This window comes from Coregonus clupeaformis, unplaced genomic scaffold (genome assembly GCF_020615455.1).
Source record: "Coregonus clupeaformis isolate EN_2021a unplaced genomic scaffold, ASM2061545v1 scaf2864, whole genome shotgun sequence".
Lineage (NCBI taxonomy): Eukaryota > Metazoa > Chordata > Actinopteri > Salmoniformes > Salmonidae > Coregonus > Coregonus clupeaformis.
This window is the reverse complement of record NW_025536318.1, coordinates 22,351-42,627: the sequence shown is the minus strand read 5'-3', so window position 1 is coordinate 42,627 and position 20,277 is coordinate 22,351. Positions and strand designations below refer to the sequence as shown.

Genomic DNA, 20,277 nt, shown 5'->3' with positions numbered 1-20,277 from the left:
CATTATGTTTTAGACTGATTACAGTATGTGTTTGTGTGAGTTTGTGAGGTTCCTTACTGTACCATTTTCATCAGAATGGATAGTGATACATGATATGAAGGCAGGATGGATGTATAAATAAATTGCTAAAATTCTGAAACGTTTCTTACACGTTCTTCACACGTTGTTCTCACGTTCCTCACACGTTGTTCTCACGTTCCTCACTCGTTGTTCTCACGTCCCTCACACGTTGTTCTCACGTCCCTCACACGTTGTTCTCACGTCCCTCACACGTTGTTCTCACGTTCCTCATGGGGAGCTCTTACAGTAGGTCATATGTTCTCCACGTGCGTTACATGTAGCGTAGTGTTCTGACGCTGTGTTCTCCGTGCACTGTGTTCTCTCTGTTGGTTCCGCCCGTGCTACTACAGCTGCTGGACGCCAGGAGAACCAAGGTTTGTCCCTATGTCTGCCACCGCAGCCCTGGCTGCCGTGTGTGTGCACAACATAGAGTCGTCCTCAGTGTGACCTCAGTGACCCCCAGAGAGGCTCTGCCCCCCCCACACCCCTAGGTCATATCTGAAATGGCACCCTTTTCCCTATATAGTGCACTACTACACACCAGAAAGGAGTGTGATTGGTTTCGCCTGTTCCGTTCCCTACACCCTACCCTCTGACCCTCTCCCTTCCCCTACACAGTCTGTTTAGCTGAGTGTTGTTTGTTCAGCTATTCCTTCTTTACTCCAAGCACACCTGGTCCTCCTAGTATGTTCCCCCTATACAGACCAACATACTGTAGGTGTGGTTCACATATAGGGGTGTGGCTGCTCCTCTGCCCCCTAAATTCCAACACACAGGCTAGGTTCCAATGTCCATGCTAGCATACCACTAAGAATGCATGGCCCAATCAGTACACAGTGGTATGCTAGTGTGTATTTTGGGACAGTCACAGAGCCTCAGCCTCCTTTTTCCTTCTCCTACACACACTTCAATGGATGTGTGACTTACTGCTCGTTTAGTTATCAGGTACTGTACCCCTTTACTTTTCCCCTATGCTTCCTGAAGCAGCGTGTGCAGTCTAATGGAGGAGCATTGCTGTACCCTAACTCACAACCTCGCACGCATACACACACACACATGTGCACGCATGCACACACACGTACACACACACACACACACACACCACCCTAACACACAGCATATGGATGGGCATGAACCCAGAGGTCTGCTGAGTCTACTGCTATTGGTTGGTCTCCAACTCTCTGTGGGAAAAGTGTTTACTGTGCTCTACATGGATCTCTGCTGCTCTCGACTCAGACCGTATGGACAGCACCCACCCTGCAATAATGATAGATAATGACCAATAATGCTGCAACAATCAGACATGATAACAGCACAGCACAACCTCCTTTGAAAGTGCAAGCTGTTAAATGCAACCGTTAAACAATGAACACTTGACATGATCGTCAAACTATTATCGAACAATCATGGTTCTACAAGTTCTTCGCTTTCTTACTGGAATAGGGTGCCATTTCGGTTGCACGATCGGTTTCTCCCAGCAACACACCGATTCAGTCGTTCACTGGATGGCTTTGTTTAAATGGCTCTTTTAGTGTTCCTGCTGTCGAAGCCTTGAGAGATATTCCTAAAGATTAGATTACTGATATACAATACTGTAAATAGATAGCCATTTACAGTACACATTACTCACCCTAGAAATTGTTACAGAAGATGGAAAGCAATAAGCCGTATAGTCGATTATGAACAGCATATAAAACAGTTGGTTTTTCTATTACCTCTTCAACCCATACTTTCTCATGATGCCATACTCAAATCAAATCAAATCAAATCAAATTTTATTGGCCACATGCGCCGAATACAACAGGTGCAGACATTACAGTGAAATGCTTACAGCCCTTAACCAACAGTGCATTTATTTTTAACAAAAAAGTAAAAATAAAACAACAACAAAAAAAGTGTTGAGAAAAAAAGAGCAGAAGTAAAATAAAATAACAGTAGGGAGGCTATATATACAGGGGGGTACCGGTGCAGAGTCAATGTGCGGGGGCACCGGCTAGTTGAGGTAGTTGAAGTAATATTTACATGTGGGTAGATTTATGTGCATGTTTTCTATGTGTCTTTCATGCCATAGCAAGGTAAGGCCTCAGTTTCTTCGGCTATAACTTCTCCAGAGGTTGAATAGATTACAGTGTGTGTTTGTGAGTTTCTCTGTGTGGGTTCTTCCTAATGCACATCTCCTTTCCACAGGGCTGTCAAAATGCCCCCCCTCTCTATAAAATGTATTTTTGTGTGTGAGTTTGTGTGAGTTTGCTGTGATCCTACCAGATTGAGACTCCTTGTGTTTGCATGTGTGTGTGTGTGTGTGTTTGACCCCCACAGCACCTGCAGCTGACCATCCAGGCCCTGCAGGATGAGCTGCAGACCCAGAGGGACCTGAACCACCTGCTGCAGGAGAGTGGCGGCCGCTCTGGGGAACACTACACCAACATCGAGCTGACCGAGGAGAACTTTAGACGACTGCAGGCTGAGCACGACCGCCAGGCAAGGAATCTTAATAAATTATTCATAATAATTAGTGATAAATAAATGAGTTAGTTATTAGTTCCAGGTTATTATGACCAGGGTTGAAAAACTTCTGGTAACTTTCCCAAAATTCCCAAGTGCTGGTTGATGTATTTCAGATTTCCTGCTTATTCCCTGGCGGAATTCCGTGAATCTTCCAACCGGAGATTTCTGGATTTTTTTCCAACCTGGACATTTTGGGAAAATTCCCGGAATTGCGCTGCCCTAATGATGACACCATTTATATACTTCCTTAATTTAACATTCCTTAAAATTCCTTACTTTCCGGCAGGCAAAAGAGCTCTTCCTCCTGAGGAAGACCTTGGAGGAGATGGAGCTGCGGATCGAGACCCAGAAGCAGACGCTGGGGGCCAGGGACGAGTCTATCAAAAAGCTGCTGGAAATGCTCCAGAGTAAGGGTCTGCCTGGGGGGCCAGGCAGGGTCAACGAGGAGGAGGAGCAGGAGAGAGCCAGGCGCATCGCTGAGGCAGAGGCACAGCTGGGACACCTGGAGGTCATCTTGGACCAGAAGGAGAAGGAGAACATCCACCTCCGAGAGGTAGAAGATTATATGGCTTGCGTCCCAAATACACTATTCTCACTCATTTTGAACAGAGCCTGGTCAAAAGTAGTGCACTATGTAGGGAATAGGGTGCCGTTGGTGACGTGTCTTATGTAGTGCTTATGGCCATGTAGTACTGGCCATATAGTACTATATAGTACTATATACTGTAGCTAGTGTAGGGCCACAGTAGACTCAGAGTAAATGTAGTGCTATTATACGACCACTAAATGGCCATAACTATATAACTACTGGATTGTTCCACAAATGAGTGCCTTTTTGCATGCTTTTGATATTTGAAGTTGAAATTTTTCACAAATATAGAATTTTAAAAGCCTGTTATGAAGTTCCCTTTAATAAACACCACATGGAAAATTCAATAAATCAGATTTTTTTACATTAATAAATGCTCGCTAAAGTGGCAAAATTCAACATTTTGACATGTTCCTCCGTGCACCCTCAGTGAACTCTGTGACTTAACCCCAAAATGTCTCCAAATTTTCACTATCATTGTAAAGACCTAGTTATTTTGTTGCTTTGACAGTCATTTCTGAATATTGTTATTTATTTCATGTGATTAGTGATTCATTTTAAGGTTGAAAAATTAAAATGTGAACTGAACTCTCATTTTAATATGGTGAAACTATTCATTAAAAAAAATAACATTTTCAAAAGAAACATTGAACATCTAATAATCATATCATAGTGTAAAAGCAAGTGAGCTGGTTCTACTCTTTTTGGCCATTTTCTGGTGTTTTGTAGTGGAAAACTGAGCGGGTCAAGCATAACACATCAACCCTGTTAACCATAGCTAGAGAGGCTAGAAATGTTGTGAACAACTTAAAATAATTTGTGACGCTTGCATTCAATTGCCCCACCCTGTAGCACACAACAAGCGTTATGGATGATTTAAGATTAAGTTGTCAACCCTGTTACGGTCAACCTTGTTGCTTTATTTGGCACTTAATATGCACTTACTATAGCCATTTCTTTATGTATTTAACCTTTTGAAATGGGAAAACATGTTTTTTAGGAAGTTGAACATGTGCTCTTTATGACAGAATTTAAAAATGAGGTGAAATCAAAAAACATTTTCCATCAATTTACATTACTCAAAAGGCACCTACTTGGTGGAACCACCCTACTATATGGCCACAGTAGACCCAGTAGATTCCACCTGGTCAGGGTTGCCTCTGTCGGCACTGGTCTCACCTGTGTTTGAGGTGTTACTGATTGCGTTGAGTCATGTTATTTGTTCGGTACTGGTTTTAGAGCAGACGTTATTTGGCAATTTCCAAATGTTTCTTCTAAGGTAAAGTGTATGCGTATCAACACTAGAGGGCAATATTGAACTTCTGTCTGCCTACTGTGCTCTGACTGAAGTGAGAGGAACAGTGTTCAATCTGTGTCAGAGGAGGCTGGTGGGATGAGCTATAGGAGGACGGGCTCATTGTATTGGCTGGAATGGAATTAACGGAATGGAGTCAAACATGTGCTTTCCATATGTTTGATGTGCTTGATACCATTCAATTTTTCACAATGTCTTTACAATGATCCCATCATCCTATAGCTCCTCCCACCAGCCTCCTCTGATCTGTGTACAGTATTATTGCCAGTATATGAATGATGTAAATGGAAGTGCAAATAAATGTAACTTATTTCAATGCTGTCGCTAGAGTGTTGAGTTGAGTCATTACCCATTGAAAAGACTGAAAGGTTGTGTTGTGGTATTTGCTAAGATGCTTTTGGAGAGATTCAGAGACCATATTCATAAAGCGTCTCAGAGTAGGTGTGCTGATGTAGGATCAGGTCCCCCCTATCCATGTTATCTTATTCATGATGATCTAAAAGGCTAAACTGAACCTAGATCAGCACTCCTATTCTGAGATGCTTCATAAATACGGGCCAATTGCACTAGGTCTTAAGAGAGGCGACATTTGATGCTTGTCTTGTCTATTTCATATCAACTGGTGTTCTCCCAGGAACTGCACAGGAGAAACCAGATGTACCAGGACCCTGGCAAAACCAAAGCCCTCCAGACCATCATAGAGATGAAGGTAAGAACCATGGGGCATTATGGGTACTATAATACATCATGCTACACCAGACTAGCACCATCACTGAGACCAACCATGTAGTCAGATGAAGTACGAAAACAATAGTTCTAAGAAGCACGGTTTTGCAAGCGCCGTGCTCTACCAGCTGAGCTACAGAGGACAACTAGATGATATTTGGAAGTATGGCCTTGTGAGACTAGTTTGTGTGGATGACGTTACAAAGGTACATAACATGCAAAAGCTATGAAAAATATATTCAAAGCACTAACTGAGCCATTGTAGAGCCTACTGTAGCTGCAGAGCTGTGATATCACCTCCTAAATATAAAGCATGAGCTCACAGCCCACCAGCATGCTACTCTCTCACACACCACATCAGATGGAGATGGATTGGTGCTGAGCAAAACCCCAACATCCCCTAGCACAGTCACGTGACTCTCCTCTTGCATGGTCACATGACACGCTGGCTCCTGGAGGCTATGGATTTGCATACAGAGCTAAGCCCGGCCCCTTCCATCCTCGGTAGAGGAACTCCCCGCTCCTCTCTGCTCTTTTCACAGCCATGTTGATGTTGATGTTAGCATGAGTAATGCTTTCTTCCTCTTTCTCTCTCTGTCTGTCTGTCTCTCTCTCTCTCTCTCTCTCTCTCTCTCTCTCTCTCTGCTCTCTACCTTCTCTGTCTTTCAAGCTCTTTCTTTCTACCGCTCTATGACTCTTTCTCTCCCTCCCTCTCTCGCTCTCCTTCTTTCTCTACCTCCCTCACTCCTCACACACCAAGGAGAGCACACAGCCTGCCTGCTGCTACCATGGAAACAGGTGTGGTTGTTTATGACACTGAGGCCAGAACACAGGGAGGAGAGAGAGGGATAGAGAGAGAGAGGGATTGAGACAGAGAGAAAGAGAGAGAGAGAGAGAGTTTGAGTTTTTATAAAACCTTTATTTTATACTCAAGTGTTAACATAAATAATGGCACACTGCCTTTTCAGAAATGAAACAACAAATGTCATTCCTAAATAAAAATGAAAACAAAAATAAAAATAAATTAAATAAAAATACAAAAAAACATATACATTCAACTCATTTCATCAACAAAAAATAGTTTCCCCTCCTCCACAAAAAAAACTGCTCCTTCGTAGGCCCACTTCTCCTCAAACAATGGGAGATATTTTACAGCCGAGAAGAACTCAAAATCCACTTTTATTCTCGCTTTCACTAATCCTTTAAAAACACATCTTACATCCTGCCCATATCCTGTTTCCTTCTCAGAAAAATTGACATCTTAGCTTGTCCCAAAATAGAATTTAACAGTTGACATTTTCTTTTCTGTTGCGTACTATATTGAAACCCCAAAATAAAAACATTGTTATTGAAAATCTCCCCTACAGCTTTAAACAAAGACTCCAGCATTTCCAATAGAGGTTTTGTTCTCTCACACTCCATAAAACAGTAAACAATGGTTTCTCTTATATTACAAAAAGGACATCCATCTCCAACATCTGAGTTAATAACAGATACAAAAGCATTAACTGCAATGATGCCATGCAAAACCCTCCATTGCATATCCCCAGTACCCTTTTGTAACGGTGGCTTGTACAGTGCTCTCCATGCTGGCTTTACCTTGTCATCAATGCCCAATTTTACCCTCCATGGAGTGTCTTTTCTATTTTTCAATATATCTTTATTCAACACCTTGACACACCCCCTATATAAGTCTTTCCCATTCACCTCATCCAAACCCACCTCTTCCAACCCTCTCAAATCCAGTAATAATGCCTTTCTTTCTGACTCTGGGATATTGGGTGTAATCCATAGTCTTGGAAATGAGACGTTTTCATCTTGTACCTACTTCTTGTGACTATTCAGCATACCCCACTCTTCTGCTAACAGAGCCTTCCTGCAGCTTTCCCAGCAGTTGTCCGACAATCCTTTCCGACCTCACCCCCAAATGTTCAGCCACCCGTCTTCCATCCATTAAGGCGGGCCCAGCCATGGCCATTAACTGTTTTAAGGTGATGATTTTGCCCTTCACCAGAATCTTGGATAAATGTGGAACAGCTGCAGTTGTACAATCCAGTCTTGCCCCATACACCAGAGGTTCCTCCAACAGCCAACGCACTGACTCCGCTGAAGTTCGTCTGGACACCTTCATTATGCTCCACACCCTAAGAAGGCCTCTGTAAAACAGAGGTACTCCTTCCCTAGAAATCTGGCTACTATCAACCAAAAATAAAGCCTTGTTTAAACCTAATCCCTCAACCTGCTGTAATACAAGACCTGCCACCCCTCTCCAAACCACATTTTCCGGTCCATAAAGCAACCTTTGAATAAACTGAAACCGGAAAGCAGCAGCCCTACTAGCAAGATGTACAAGACCTTGTCCCCCCTCCTCTTTTGACAAATACAAAACACTTTGTGGAACCCAATGATATTTATCCCAAAATAAATCTACAATAATCGCGTGTATCTTAGCCAGAAGGCCAGATGGTGGCTCTAAAACTGACAACCAATGCCACAGTGCAGAGGCAATCACATCGTTAACTATAATAGTGCGCCCCCTATATGACATACGAGATAACAACCATCGCCATCTCCTCATCCTCCCTTCCACCATTTCAACCACCCCAATCCACTTTTTTTCCATTGTCCCCTCATCTCCTAGGTACACTCCAAGATACTTAAAACCTCCCTTACACCATTCCAGCCCCCCTGGCAAAGCCATGATCCCTCCAGACCATTCTCCAATCTGTAAAGCACAACTTTTTTCCCAATTTACCTTTGCAGAGGATATTGCCCTAAAACGATCAACCATTAGACTCAAACTATCCACCTCTGCTTGATTTTTCACTAAAACAACAACATCATCAGCATAGGCTGAGAGACGAATAGGAGGAATATCCTCTGAAAGGTACACCCCTTCAATGCGACTTTTAATGCTATTTAGTAGTGGCTCTATAGCAATGGCATATAACATTCCCGACAAAGAACATCCCTGCCTAATACCTCTACACACTTTAAAAGGAGCACTCAAACCACCGTTAACTTTCAATACACTTTCAATGTCACCATATATCACCTTTATCATGGCAATAAAACCAGAGCTGAACCCAAACACCTCAAAAGTCTTTGCCTTTGACAGGATCTTATAATCAGTGCACAATAAAGCCACCGGCCTCCAGTTCTTCACCTCCCTAGGGTCACCCTTTTTGGGCAGTAGGGTGAGGACAGCCCTTCTGCAGCTTATTGGTAGTAACCCTCCGGTTAAACTATCATTAACTACTGCTAGCCAATCCTCTCCCAACATAGCCCAAAAATACTTTAAAAAGTCAACGGGAAGCCCATCAATGCCTGGTGCCCTTCCATTTTCCATGCCTTTTAATGCAGTGTATAGCTCCTGCAAAGACAATGGTTGCTCTAGCTCAACCTGAGCTTCTGCAGCCACCTGTGGGAGCCCATCAAGGAACTGTTGTGTCACTGTTTTATCCTCTTTGTACTCACAATTGTAGAGCTCAGCATAGAACTCTACTGCCCTCTTTCTAATTTCACTAGGCTAGTGAGCTCCTGTCCAATCCAACAATGAATCAATCTTCTTTGTCCATTCTTTTTCTCTAAACCAAATAAAAATTTGGATGAGGCATCCATTTCAGAGATTCCCTGACTTACTTCTCACCAATGCCCCCTGTGCTCTGATACCCAGCAGGTCTGCCAATGCAGCTTTTTTCCTCTTGAGGGCCTGAGTATGTTCTCGATCTCCTGTGGTCTCAACCAACGTCATGAGTTCCACTATTTCAGTCTCTAGGGCTTTCATTGATCTGGTGATATCCTTGGTGACATTCCTCGTGTATTGATTACACAATTGTTGAATCTGGATTTTCCCTATATCCCACCACTGTTGAAGGGATACAAAACTGGCATTTTGAGACCTCCACCTCTCCCAGAAAAAACTAAAACATTTCCTGAAGTGAGCATCACTCAATAAAGTTATATTAAAATGCCAGTATGCGCTTTTGGGTTTTACATCGTTAATGAACACCACCTCTGTAATTAAACAATGATCAGAAAATCCCACTGGGGTTATCACACTTGATTTACAGACCTGAGATTGATGCTCAAAACAATAAAACCTATCTAACCTGGCCATAAAGATGGTGTTCTCTCTCACATGCGCCCAGGTGTACTGTCTCGTGCCTCCATGTTGACTCCGCCAAATATCACACAGTTCATGTGTTACAATGAGGCGTTTTAAAAAAGTCCTTGAGGCGATATGAGGTTCTTTGTGATTTCTATCTAAATCACTGACTGTGCAGTTAAAATCCCCAGCAATAAATAAATAATCTTTATTATTACATTTCTCAATGGTATTTGATAATGTCTCTAAAAAACATACCCTCTCAACTGCCACCACTGGGGCATATACAGTGGGGGAAAAAAGTATTTAGTCAGCCACCAATTGTGCAAGTTCTCCCACTTAAAAAGATGAGAGAGGCCTGTAATTTTGATGGTAGACATAATGTGTTGATGGTAGACATAATGTGTTGATGGTAGACATAATGTGTTGATGTTAGACATAATGTGTTGTAGTAGACATAATGTGTTGATGGTAGACATAATGTGTTGATGGTAGACATAATGTGTTGATGGTAGACATAATGTGTTGTAGTAGACATAATGTGTTGTAGTAGACATAATGTGTTGATGGTAGACACAATGTGTTGTAGTAGACATAATATGTTAATGGTAGACATAATGTGTTGTAGTAGACATAATTGTCATGAGCACTCTCTCTCCCTGGTAGCAACATTAATTGCATTCAATTATCTTCCACTCTGCTCACCTCCCTCTCTCTACTCAGCCTAACTAGCTCCACCTGCCCTGCTCTGCTCTTGTTACCTGGCCAGCTGCACTGCATTTCCCACTCACCATCCTCACCTTGCCTCACTCTGTTCTAATTACTCTGCCAGCTGAACTGCATTTCCCCACTACCTCTCCCAGTATATCAAGCCCTGGTTTTCAGCCAAGCCCTGTCAGATCGTCTTCAAACCCGGACCAGTAACCTGCCTGTCCTGCGCTCTGACTCCTGTTTGTGATACCGATCCTTTCTTGACTGCCTCCTTGTTCTACTGCCCCGTCTATCCCAACCTGCCTTCTGACCTCGACTACTCTCCGATCTTCAGCCCCTCCGGTAACTCGTTTCTGCCTTCTGTCTCTCACCACGATATTTGCCCAGCCCTGATCTGTACTTCTGCCTGCCATTCAATTGCTGTTGTGTGTGTGTGTTCCCCCAGGTCTCCGACCACAGATGAGCGTGCCCAGACGTTTCACCACCCTCAGCCCGATACGCCGCTCCATCACTGGGGAACACACACACTAAGCACTTGGACTGGACACCCCCGGACATTTGGTGACCCCCGAGCACAGGTACCCACAGGAGGACCCTGAAAGACCCCTGACACCCCTGGGACTCCTCTTCCCGCCTGTAACCTTGAATAAAGAACTCTGAATTTGAACTTGCGCTCTTGGGTCCTCTTCTGTTCGTGACAGAACGATCTGACCATCATGGACCCAGCGCACTCCCTGACCACGATGGAGGAAGAGCCAGAGAGGACTGCCCTCACAGCGACTGGAACGCTCTGAGGGAGACATAAATCGGATGGCTGGCGACATCGCTTCCTTTCTCCAGCTATTCAACCAGCAGCAACAACAGTTCCAACTGCAGCAACAACAGCTAGCCCAAGCCCTGCAACTACTCTCAAGCCCGGCTACTCCACCTGCACCCCCCCTGGTCCTTTTGTTCCTGTACCACCGATACTCCTTCATCCCTCCGCTGGAGGTCCCAATGCTGCAGGCCCGGCAGTGCTGCCACCAGATCCCCACGCTCCTGAACCAAGGATTGGGAACCCGGAACGCTTTTGATGGCAACCAGAAGCAAGTAAGACCATTCTTGAGCAGCTGCCGAATCCAGTTTGCACTACAGCCCAGGACTTTCTCAACAGAGGAGCCAAGGTGGGGTATGTCATCACACATCTCACCGGTCGAGCTCGGTTGTGGGGAACGGCGGAATTCGACCGGCAAACCCCAGCCTGTGCCTCCTTCAGTGCCTTTGAGGAGGAGATGTTAAGGTCTTTGACCTAGGCTCGCCAACAGCCGAAGCGTCACAAGCTCTGCTCACCATCCGTCAGGGCAATCGGACAGTGGCAGACTTCTCCATTGACTTTCGTACCCTGGCCAGTCAAAGCTCGTTTAACCCAGAGGCACTGGTGCAAGCCTTCCTCCATAGCCTGGCGGACTATATCAAGGACGAGCTTGTTTCCCATGACCCGCCCTCAACGCTTGATGCCGCCATTGACCTTGCCGTTCGCATTGACCGCCGTATACAGACCCGGGAGGAGGGAGAAGGGCCGTCTCAGTCAACCTGCCATCCGTACTCGGGTCGATACCGCTTCTGTCCAGCCCCTGCCTGTCAAGTCCCATAGCCAACTCAATCAGCCTGAGCCCATGGAGATTGGCCGTGCCTCTCTGACTCCCGAGGAGCGTCGGCGCCGTCTAAGCTCCAACCTTTGCCTCTACTGTGGTGGCGAGAATCACCGTGTCGCTACTTGTCCGGCAAAAGCCGCAGCTCACCAGGTGTGGGGAGATCCGGGTGAGCTCAACAAGCCTTCAGTCTCCCTCCATCCGAAAGACCCTGCTTCATCTCCGCCTTCAGCTTTCTGACAAGACTCATACATTGGCCGCCCCTTGTGGATTCCGGAGCCGAAGCAAACATCATGGACCCTGAGCTTGCACAGCAACTGGGCGTGAACCATCATCAACTGACACAACCCATTCCTGCACGAGCCCTGGATGGGCATCATCTTGGCACTGTCACTCATATCTCCGCCCCTGTGACAATCCTGCTGTCAGGAAACCACCAGGAGTCCATCCAGTTTCACCTCCTACACTCACCTGGCCAACCACTCATTCTTGGATACCCGTGGCTCCGTCAGCACAACCCCCACATCGACTGGGAGACAGGAACAGTCCGTGAGTGGGGAAGGAGTTGTCACCAGACCTGTTTAAGGGGGGCCACCCCTGCCCGTTCACCGGGAAGGATCTAGCGCTACCTCCGACATATCCAATGTTCCGGCCTGTTACCACAGCCTGAAAGAGGTGTTCAACAAATCCAAGGCGACATCTCTACCCCCACACAGACCCTATGACTGCGCGATTGATCTCCTGCCTGGCACAGCACCTCCCAAGGGTCGTCTGTATTCACTGTCAGCCCCGGAAAGAAAGGCCATGGAGGACTACATTAATGACTCTCTTGCCTCCGGGATAATTAGACCGTCGTCTTCCCCGCAGGAGCCGGGATTCTTCTTTGTCGGCAAGAAGGACGGTTCTCTTCGTCCCATGCATAGATTACCGGGGTCTGAACGACATCACGGTTAAGAATCGCTACCCACTGCCCTTACTTTCGTCTGCCTTCGAACTGCTGCAGGGAGCCACTGTATTCACTACGCTGGACCTTCGCAATGCCTACCATCTGGTGCGGATGAGGGAGGGAGACGAATGGAAGACAGCGTTCAACACACCAACCGGCCACTATGAATATCTCGTCATGCCCTTCGGCCTCACCAATGCCCCAGCAGTTTTTCAAGCCCTAGTGAATGATATCCTCAGGGACATGCTAAATACGTTCGTATTTGTGTACCTTGGACGATATTTTAATATTCTCAAAGACTCTGTCAGATACACACGCACTCACGTCCGGTTGGTCCTGCGCCCGCCTGCTGGAGAACTCTCTTTTCGTGAAGGCAGAGAAGTGCGAGTTCCATGCCAAGACCGTTTCATTCCTGGGGTATGTGGTGACCGAGGGCAGCATTCAGATGGATCTCACGAAGGTGTCGGCTGTCACTTCCTGGCCAGTTCCTGAGTCTCGGAAGAAGTTGCAACAGTTCCTGGGCTTTGCCAACTTTTATAGGAGATTCATCAGAAACTATAGCACAGTGGCTGCACCCCTCACGAGCGCTAACCAGCACTAAACAACCGTACCAATGGACATCAGCTGCTGATAAGGCCTTCAATATCCTCAAGACATGTTTCACTTCTGCTCCCATCCTCCAGATGCCAGATGCAGCAAGGCAGTTTGTGGTGGAGGTAGATGCTTCGGACGTGGGAGTGGGTGCAGTGCTTTCTCAAAGAGCAGCTGAGGATGGCAAGATGCACCCCTGTGCCTTCTACTCCCGTCGGCTAACCCCTGCCGAATGCAACTACGACATTGGGAACCGCGAGCTGTTGGCTGTCAAGCTCGCCCTTGAAGAATGGCGGCACTGGTTAGAGGGGTCAAAGGAACCATTCGTAGTGTGGACAGACCACAAGAACCTGGAGTATATCCAAACAGCCAGGAGGCTGAACTCCCGTCAACAGCGGTGGTCTCTGTTCTTTACGCGCTTCAATTTCACGCTCTCCTACCGCCCGGGATCTCGCAACATCAAACCTGATGCTCTTTCCCGGATGTTTCAGAAGGACGAGACCACCGCCATGACAGCTCCCATTCTTCCCAGCCACTTGGTCGTAGCGGCCCTCACCTGGGAGATCGAGAAGCAGGTCATGGAGGCTCTTCGGGACCAGCCAGGTCCAAGCACCAGCGCCCCCAACCGTCTGTTTGTTCCAGCAAATCTCAGGTCACCTGTGATTCAGTGGGGGGCACGAATCCCGCCTGGCCTGTCATCCCGGCATCACTCGCACCCTTCATCTGGTCCGCCAGCGGTTCTGGTGGCGGGGGGGATGAGACGGGATGTCCGAGAATTCATCCGAGCTTGTCCCACTTGTAACGAAACAAGACTCCCAACCAGCCTCCTGCTGGGTTGCTGCAACCCCTACTCATACCCAAGAGGCCCTGGTCCCACGTTTCACTGGACTTTGTTACGGGCCTTCCGCCCTCTGACGGACACACAGTCATCCTTACCATTGTTGACCGCTTTAGTAAGATGACCCACTTCGTGCCCCTTCCCAAACTACCCTCTGCTAAAGAGACCTCCCAGGTGGTCCTGGAACATGTGTTTCGTATCCATGGCCTACCCCAGGATATAGTGTCAGACCCGGGGCCCGCAATTCTCAGCAACCTTTTGGAAGGAGTTCTGTCATCTCCTTGGGGCCACCGCCAGCCTATCGCCTGGATTCCACCCGCAGTCAAACGGCCAGACTGAACGCATGAACCAGGAGCTGGAGAAGGCACTGAGGTGTGTGGCTTCCCAAAATCCCCGGGCCTGGGCTCAACACCTGCTCTGGGTGGAATATGCCCATAATTCACTCACCAGTTCCTCCACCGGGCTCTCCCCCTTTCAGTGTGTCTACGGGTATCAACCTCCACTGTTTGCCAGCCAGGAGGCGGATGCCACCTGTCCGTCTGCTCTGCGTATGCCCGCCGCTGCCGCCGCACTTGGGCCCAGGCTCGCACTGTGCTCCTGAAGTCTGGAACCAGCTACGCCGTCGGTGCCAACCGACGGAGGACCCCAGCACCTACTTACCGGGTTGGTCAGAAGGTCTGGCTGTCTGCCCGGGATCTGCCGCTGCGGGTTGTATCACGAAAGCTGGCCCCTCGCTTCATTGGTCCTTTTCCTGTGCAGAAAGTCATCAGTCCAACGGCGGTCCGACTTCAGTTGCCCGTTCCATGCGGGTCCACCCCACCTTCCACGTCTCCAAGGTCAAGCCGGTCCATGAAAGTCCCCTGGTCCCTGCAGCTCGGCGCCACCTCCTCCGCGCCTCGTAGATGGCGGTCCTGTCTTCACCGTCCGGCGGCTGCTCCGCTCTAGGCGAAGGGGTAGGGGTCTCAGTACCGCTGATTGGGAGGGATATGGTCCAGAGGAGAGGACCTGGATCCGGCCAGGAGGATAGTGGACCGGACCCTTATCACTGACTTCCACCGACTACATCCTGATCAGCCTGCAATCCGTAAGGGCCGCCCAAGAGGGGTTCCTAGCCGTCCGGCCCGCCCTGCTCCTGTCTCAGTGCCTGTCCTGTCTCCCGACCGTGACCCTCCAGCTCCTTCTGAGGATGAGGAGATTCACTCGGACCGCTCGGAGGAGTTCTGACCCGCCGCCTGCTCCCCTCCACCCCCTCCCGGCATGATGTTGTTCTTGGGACTTCTGGGGCCGTCCCTTGGAGGGGGGGTCCTGTCATGAGCACTCTCTCTCCCCTGGTAGCAACATTAATTGCATTCAATTATCTTCCACTCTGCTCACCTCCCTCTCTCTACTCAGCCTAACTAGCTCCACCTGCCCTGCTCTGCTCTTGTTACCTGGCCAGCTGCACTGCATTTCCCACTCACCATCCTCACCTTGCCTCACTCTGTTCTAATTACTCTGCCAGCTGAACTGCATTTCCCCACTACCTCTCCCAGTATATCAAGCCCTGGTTTTCAGCCAAGCCCTGTCAGATCGTCTTCAAACCCGACCAGTAACCTGCCTGTCTGCGCTCTGACTCCTGTTTGTGATACCGATCCTTTCTTGACTGCCTCCTTGTTCTACTGCCCCGTCTATCCCAACCTGCCTTCTGGACCTCGACTACTCTCCGATCTTCAGCCCCTCCGTAACTCGTTTCTGCCTTCTGTCTCTCACCACGATATTTGCCCAGCCCTGATCTGTACTTCTGCCTGCCATTCATATTGCTGTTGTGTGTGTGTGTTCCCCCAGGTCTCCGACCACCAGATGAGCGTGCCCAGACGTTTCCACCACCCTCAGCCCGATACGCCGCTCCATCACTGGGGAACACACACACTAAGCACTTGGACTGGACACCCCCGGACATTTGGTGACCCCCGGAGCACAGGTACCCACAGGAGGACCCTGAAAGACCCCTGACACCCCTGGGACTCCTCTTCCCGCCTGTAACCTTGAATAAAGAACTCTGAATTTGAACTTGCGCTCTTGGGTCCTCTTCTGTTCGTGACAATAATGTGTTGATGGTAGACATAATGTGTTGATGGTAGACATAATATGTTGTAGTAGACATAATGTGTTGTAGTAGACATAATGTGTTTATGGTAGACATAATGTGTTGTAGTAGACATAATGTGTTGATGGTAGACATAATGTGTTGATGGTAGACATCGTGTGTTGTAGTAGACATAATGTGTTGATGGTAGACATAATGTGTTATGGTAGACATAATGTGTTGATGGTAGACATAATGTGTTGTGGTAGACATAATGTGTTGATGTTAGACATAATGTGTTCATGTACAGTACCAGTCAAAACCCTCTTGGCATTCTCTCAACCAGCTTCACCTGGAATGCTTTTCCAACAGTCTTGAAGGAGTTCCCACATATGCTGAGCACTTGTTGGCTGCTTTTCCTTCACTCTGCCGTCCGACTCATCCCAAACCATCTCAATTGGGTTGAGGTCGGGGGATTGTGGATGCTAGGTCATCTGATGGTACAGTGGGGGGAAAAGTATTTAGTCAGCCACCAATTGTGCAAGTTCTCCCACTTAAAAAGATGAGAGAGGCCTGTAATTTTCATCATAGGTACACGTCAACTATGACAGACAAAATGAGATTTTTTTTCTCCAGAAAATCACATTGTAGCATTTTTTATGAATTTATTTGCAAATTATGGTGGACAATAAGTATTTGGTCAATGACAAAAGTTTCTCAATACTTTGTTATATACCCTTTGTTGGCAATGACACAGGTCAAACGTTTTCTGTAAGTCTTCACAAGGTTTTCACACACTGTTGCTGGTATTTTGGCCCATTCCTCCATGCAGATCTCCTCTAGAGCAGTGATGTTTTGGGGCTGTCGCTGGGCAACACGGACTTTCAACTCCCCTCCAAAGATTTTCTATGGGGTTGAGATCTGGAGACTGGCTAGGCCACTCCAGGACCTTGAAATGCTTCTTACTGCAAGCCACTCCTTCGTTGCCCGGGCGGTGTGTTTGGGATCATTGTCATGCTGAAAGACCCAGCCACGTTTCATCTTCAATGCCCTTGCTGATGGAAGGAGGTTTTCACTCAAAATCTCACGATACATGGCCCCATTCATTCTTTCCTTTACACGGATCAGTCGTCCTGGTCCCTTTGCAGAAAAACAGCCCCAAAGCATGATGTTTCCACCCCCATGCTTCACAGTAGGTATATAATAATATAATATAATATGCCATTTAGCAGACGCTTTTATCCAAAGCGACTTACAGTCATGCGTGCATACATTTTTTTGTGTATGGGTGGTCCCGGGATCGAACCCACTACTTTAGGCGTTACAAGCGCCGTGCTCTACCAGCTGAGCTACAGAGGACCACGAGGTATGGTGTTCTTTGGATGCAACTCAGCATTCTTTGTCCTCCAAACACGACTTAGTTGAGTTCTTACCAAAAAGTTCTATTTTGGTTTCATCTGACCATATGACATTCTCTCAATCCTCTTCTGGATCATCCAAATGCACTCTAGCAAACTTCGGACCGGGCCTGGACATGTACTGGCTTAAGCAGGGGGACACGTCTGGCACTGCAGGATTTGAGTCCCTGGCGCGTAGTGTGTTACTGATGGTAGGCTTTGTTACTTTGGTCCCAGCTCTCTGCAGGTCATTCACTAGGTCCCCCCGTGTGGTTCTGGGATTTTTGCTCACGTTCTTGTGATCATTTTGACCCCACGGGGTGAGATATTGCGTGGAGCCCCAGATCGGGGAGATTATCAGTGGTCTTGTATGTCTTCCATTTCCTAATAATTGCTCCCACAGTTGATTTCTTCAAACCAAGCTGCTTACCTATTGCAGATTCAGTCTTCCCAGCCTGGTGCAGGTCTACAATTTTGTTTCTGGTGTCCTTTGACAGCTCTTTGGTCTTGGCCATAGTGGAGTTTGGAGTGTGACTGTTTGAGGTTGTGGACAGGTGTCTTTTATACTGATAACAAGTTTAAACAGGTGCCATTAATACAGGTAACGAGTGGTGGACAGAGGAGCCTCTTAAAGAAGATGTTACAGGTCTGTGAGAGCCAGAAATCTTGCTTGTTTGTAGGTGACCAAATACTTATTTTCCACCATAATTTGCAAATAAATTCATAAAAAATCCTACAATGTGATTTTCTGATTTTTTTTTCTCATTTTGTCTGTCATAGTTGACGTGTACCTATTATGAAAATTACAGGCCTCTCTCATCTTTTTAAGTGGGAGAACTTGCACAATTGGTGGCTGAGTAAATACTTTTTCATTTACATTTACTTTTTTTCCCCACTGTATATTTCTTCCCTTTTGTCAACTTCAGAAATTGACGTACCTTCTCAATCCCATACCTCCCTTCCACCCCATTTATCTCACTATTTTGTTGTGACGCATCAGATGACTCACTCTCGCTATCCTCCCCAGAAGAAAACTCCACCATCTTTACAACCTGTTTATCTTCAACTGATTTATCAATCTCTACCTTCCTCTTGGAATTAGACCCTTCACCACCCCTTACATTCTTCCTCTTACTCCTCGGTACTTTGAAAACAGCTGCTTCCTTTTCCATTATTTCAATCTCCTCTTGACCTCCAATTTCATTTTTCAGCACCACCTCAGCTGACGGCAGTCTCAATCTCACCGACTTTTTCCCCTCCTTCTTTGTTCTGATCTACCACAATTGCCCCGTATCCACACTGCCTTTCTCTCCTACTTTTCCAACCACATCTGCCCACCTTCTCCCTTCCCCTGCACCCTTAGCATGTTCATCCCTTGCGGTGGTGCATTAGCTGCACCAGCACTCAGAGCTGCTACCAGACTCTACATGCTCGTTCTCGGGACAATTCGTACCAAATGCCCCTCTCTACCACAGCCAAAGCATTTAATTGATTCAGTAGAAGCGTAGAAGACATAATCAAATCCATCAATCTTAAAACTGAATGCTAAATTCAGTTAATCAATGTCCTTTTTTAAAATCATATGCACTTGTCTCCTATGAGACACGACATGTTTCAGCAAAGGAGATTTGCATCCAAAAAGAACCTTCTTTATTGTAGATACAATTTGACCATTACGAGATAACTCTCGCTCCAACACTTCATCTCTAACAAATGGTGGCATGTTAGAAAGTATAACTTTCTTCGCCATATTCATAAGCGGAAATACCGGCGTCTGTGTCTCCCGCAACACAACACCACTCTCAACTATCGTATTCACCTTTTCAATGGAATCTAAGAATATCACTACAGCGCTATTCATCCTTGAGGCTGATTTGATGCTATCATACCCAATGATAGCACCCACTGCCAAGCTACATTCTTCCTCTGAACACCCGGCCGCAGCAGGAATCTTTACTCCATGCCGCCGACTAAGTTTTTCAAACTCCAAACCTCCGCGAGTGGTCATTGCAACCAGCCCCACCCGCTGGTTGTGCCCTCGAGAAAAACAACCTCAACGATCCCACCACCCGTATACGTGCTTAGTGATAGTTAGACAAGATAACCTTAAAACAACTAAACTAATCTATATATATATATACACACCAAAGCCCAATAGAGTGAATATAATTCCAGTCGCTCTCACAAATCACTCCTGCTTCACGACTCACTCCCAGCATGCACTCCAACGAGAGAGAGAGAGAGAGAGAGAGAGAGAGAGAGAGAGAGAGAGAGAGTGAGCATTACATCCTCTGCTTGATCAGCTTGATCTACTGTAAAAGTGAAATCAATTGGATGACATAGCTTCTCTGACCCATTGAGCTATGGTATGTTGTTGTCTATACTATGTTCTAATGTACTACTATGTTCTCTCTATGGTAGCTTGCGTCTAGCTACAATTCGAGGATAGTGATGCATTGACGAGGCACATGGCCATGATAACAGCATTCACACTTTCACGTTAACCCCTTAGATCCAGGACCGTTTGTTGTTGTTTTCGGTCATCCTATAGTGAGAGCATCTCATACAGCCGGTGTTCCTAGTTCTCCACTGGGTGCTGGATGACCCCTGCTAAAGGTCTAGTTCAAGTTCACAACTTCAGAACCAGTCAAGGGAAGGACAGGTTGGAAGAGGGGGAGAGAGGGAGAAGAACAGGGGTTCTCGGTCTGCAGGAGGAGTGCATGGGAGATGGACCATGGCTAATCTTAAAGACACTGTATTATTTAATAAAAAACCCTGCGAAGCCAAAGCTA

General features: G+C 46.8%; 1 protein-coding gene across 1 annotated transcript in view; it reads left to right on the top strand.

Moving 5' to 3' along the window:
- Nucleotides 1-2,379: 2,379 nt before the first annotated feature.
- The window catches only part of LOC123489202 (ERC protein 2-like), a gene marked incomplete at its 5' end in the record, with an annotated part of 35,416 nt that continues 17,518 nt past the window's right edge, over nt 2,380-20,277 (top strand). The window contains 3 exons of the mRNA XM_045219889.1: nt 2,380-2,541; nt 2,855-3,121; nt 5,107-5,181. Coding sequence (XP_045075824.1) covers nt 2,380-2,541; nt 2,855-3,121; nt 5,107-5,181 — 504 coding nt within the window. The remainder of the gene's footprint in view (nt 2,542-2,854; nt 3,122-5,106; nt 5,182-20,277) is intronic.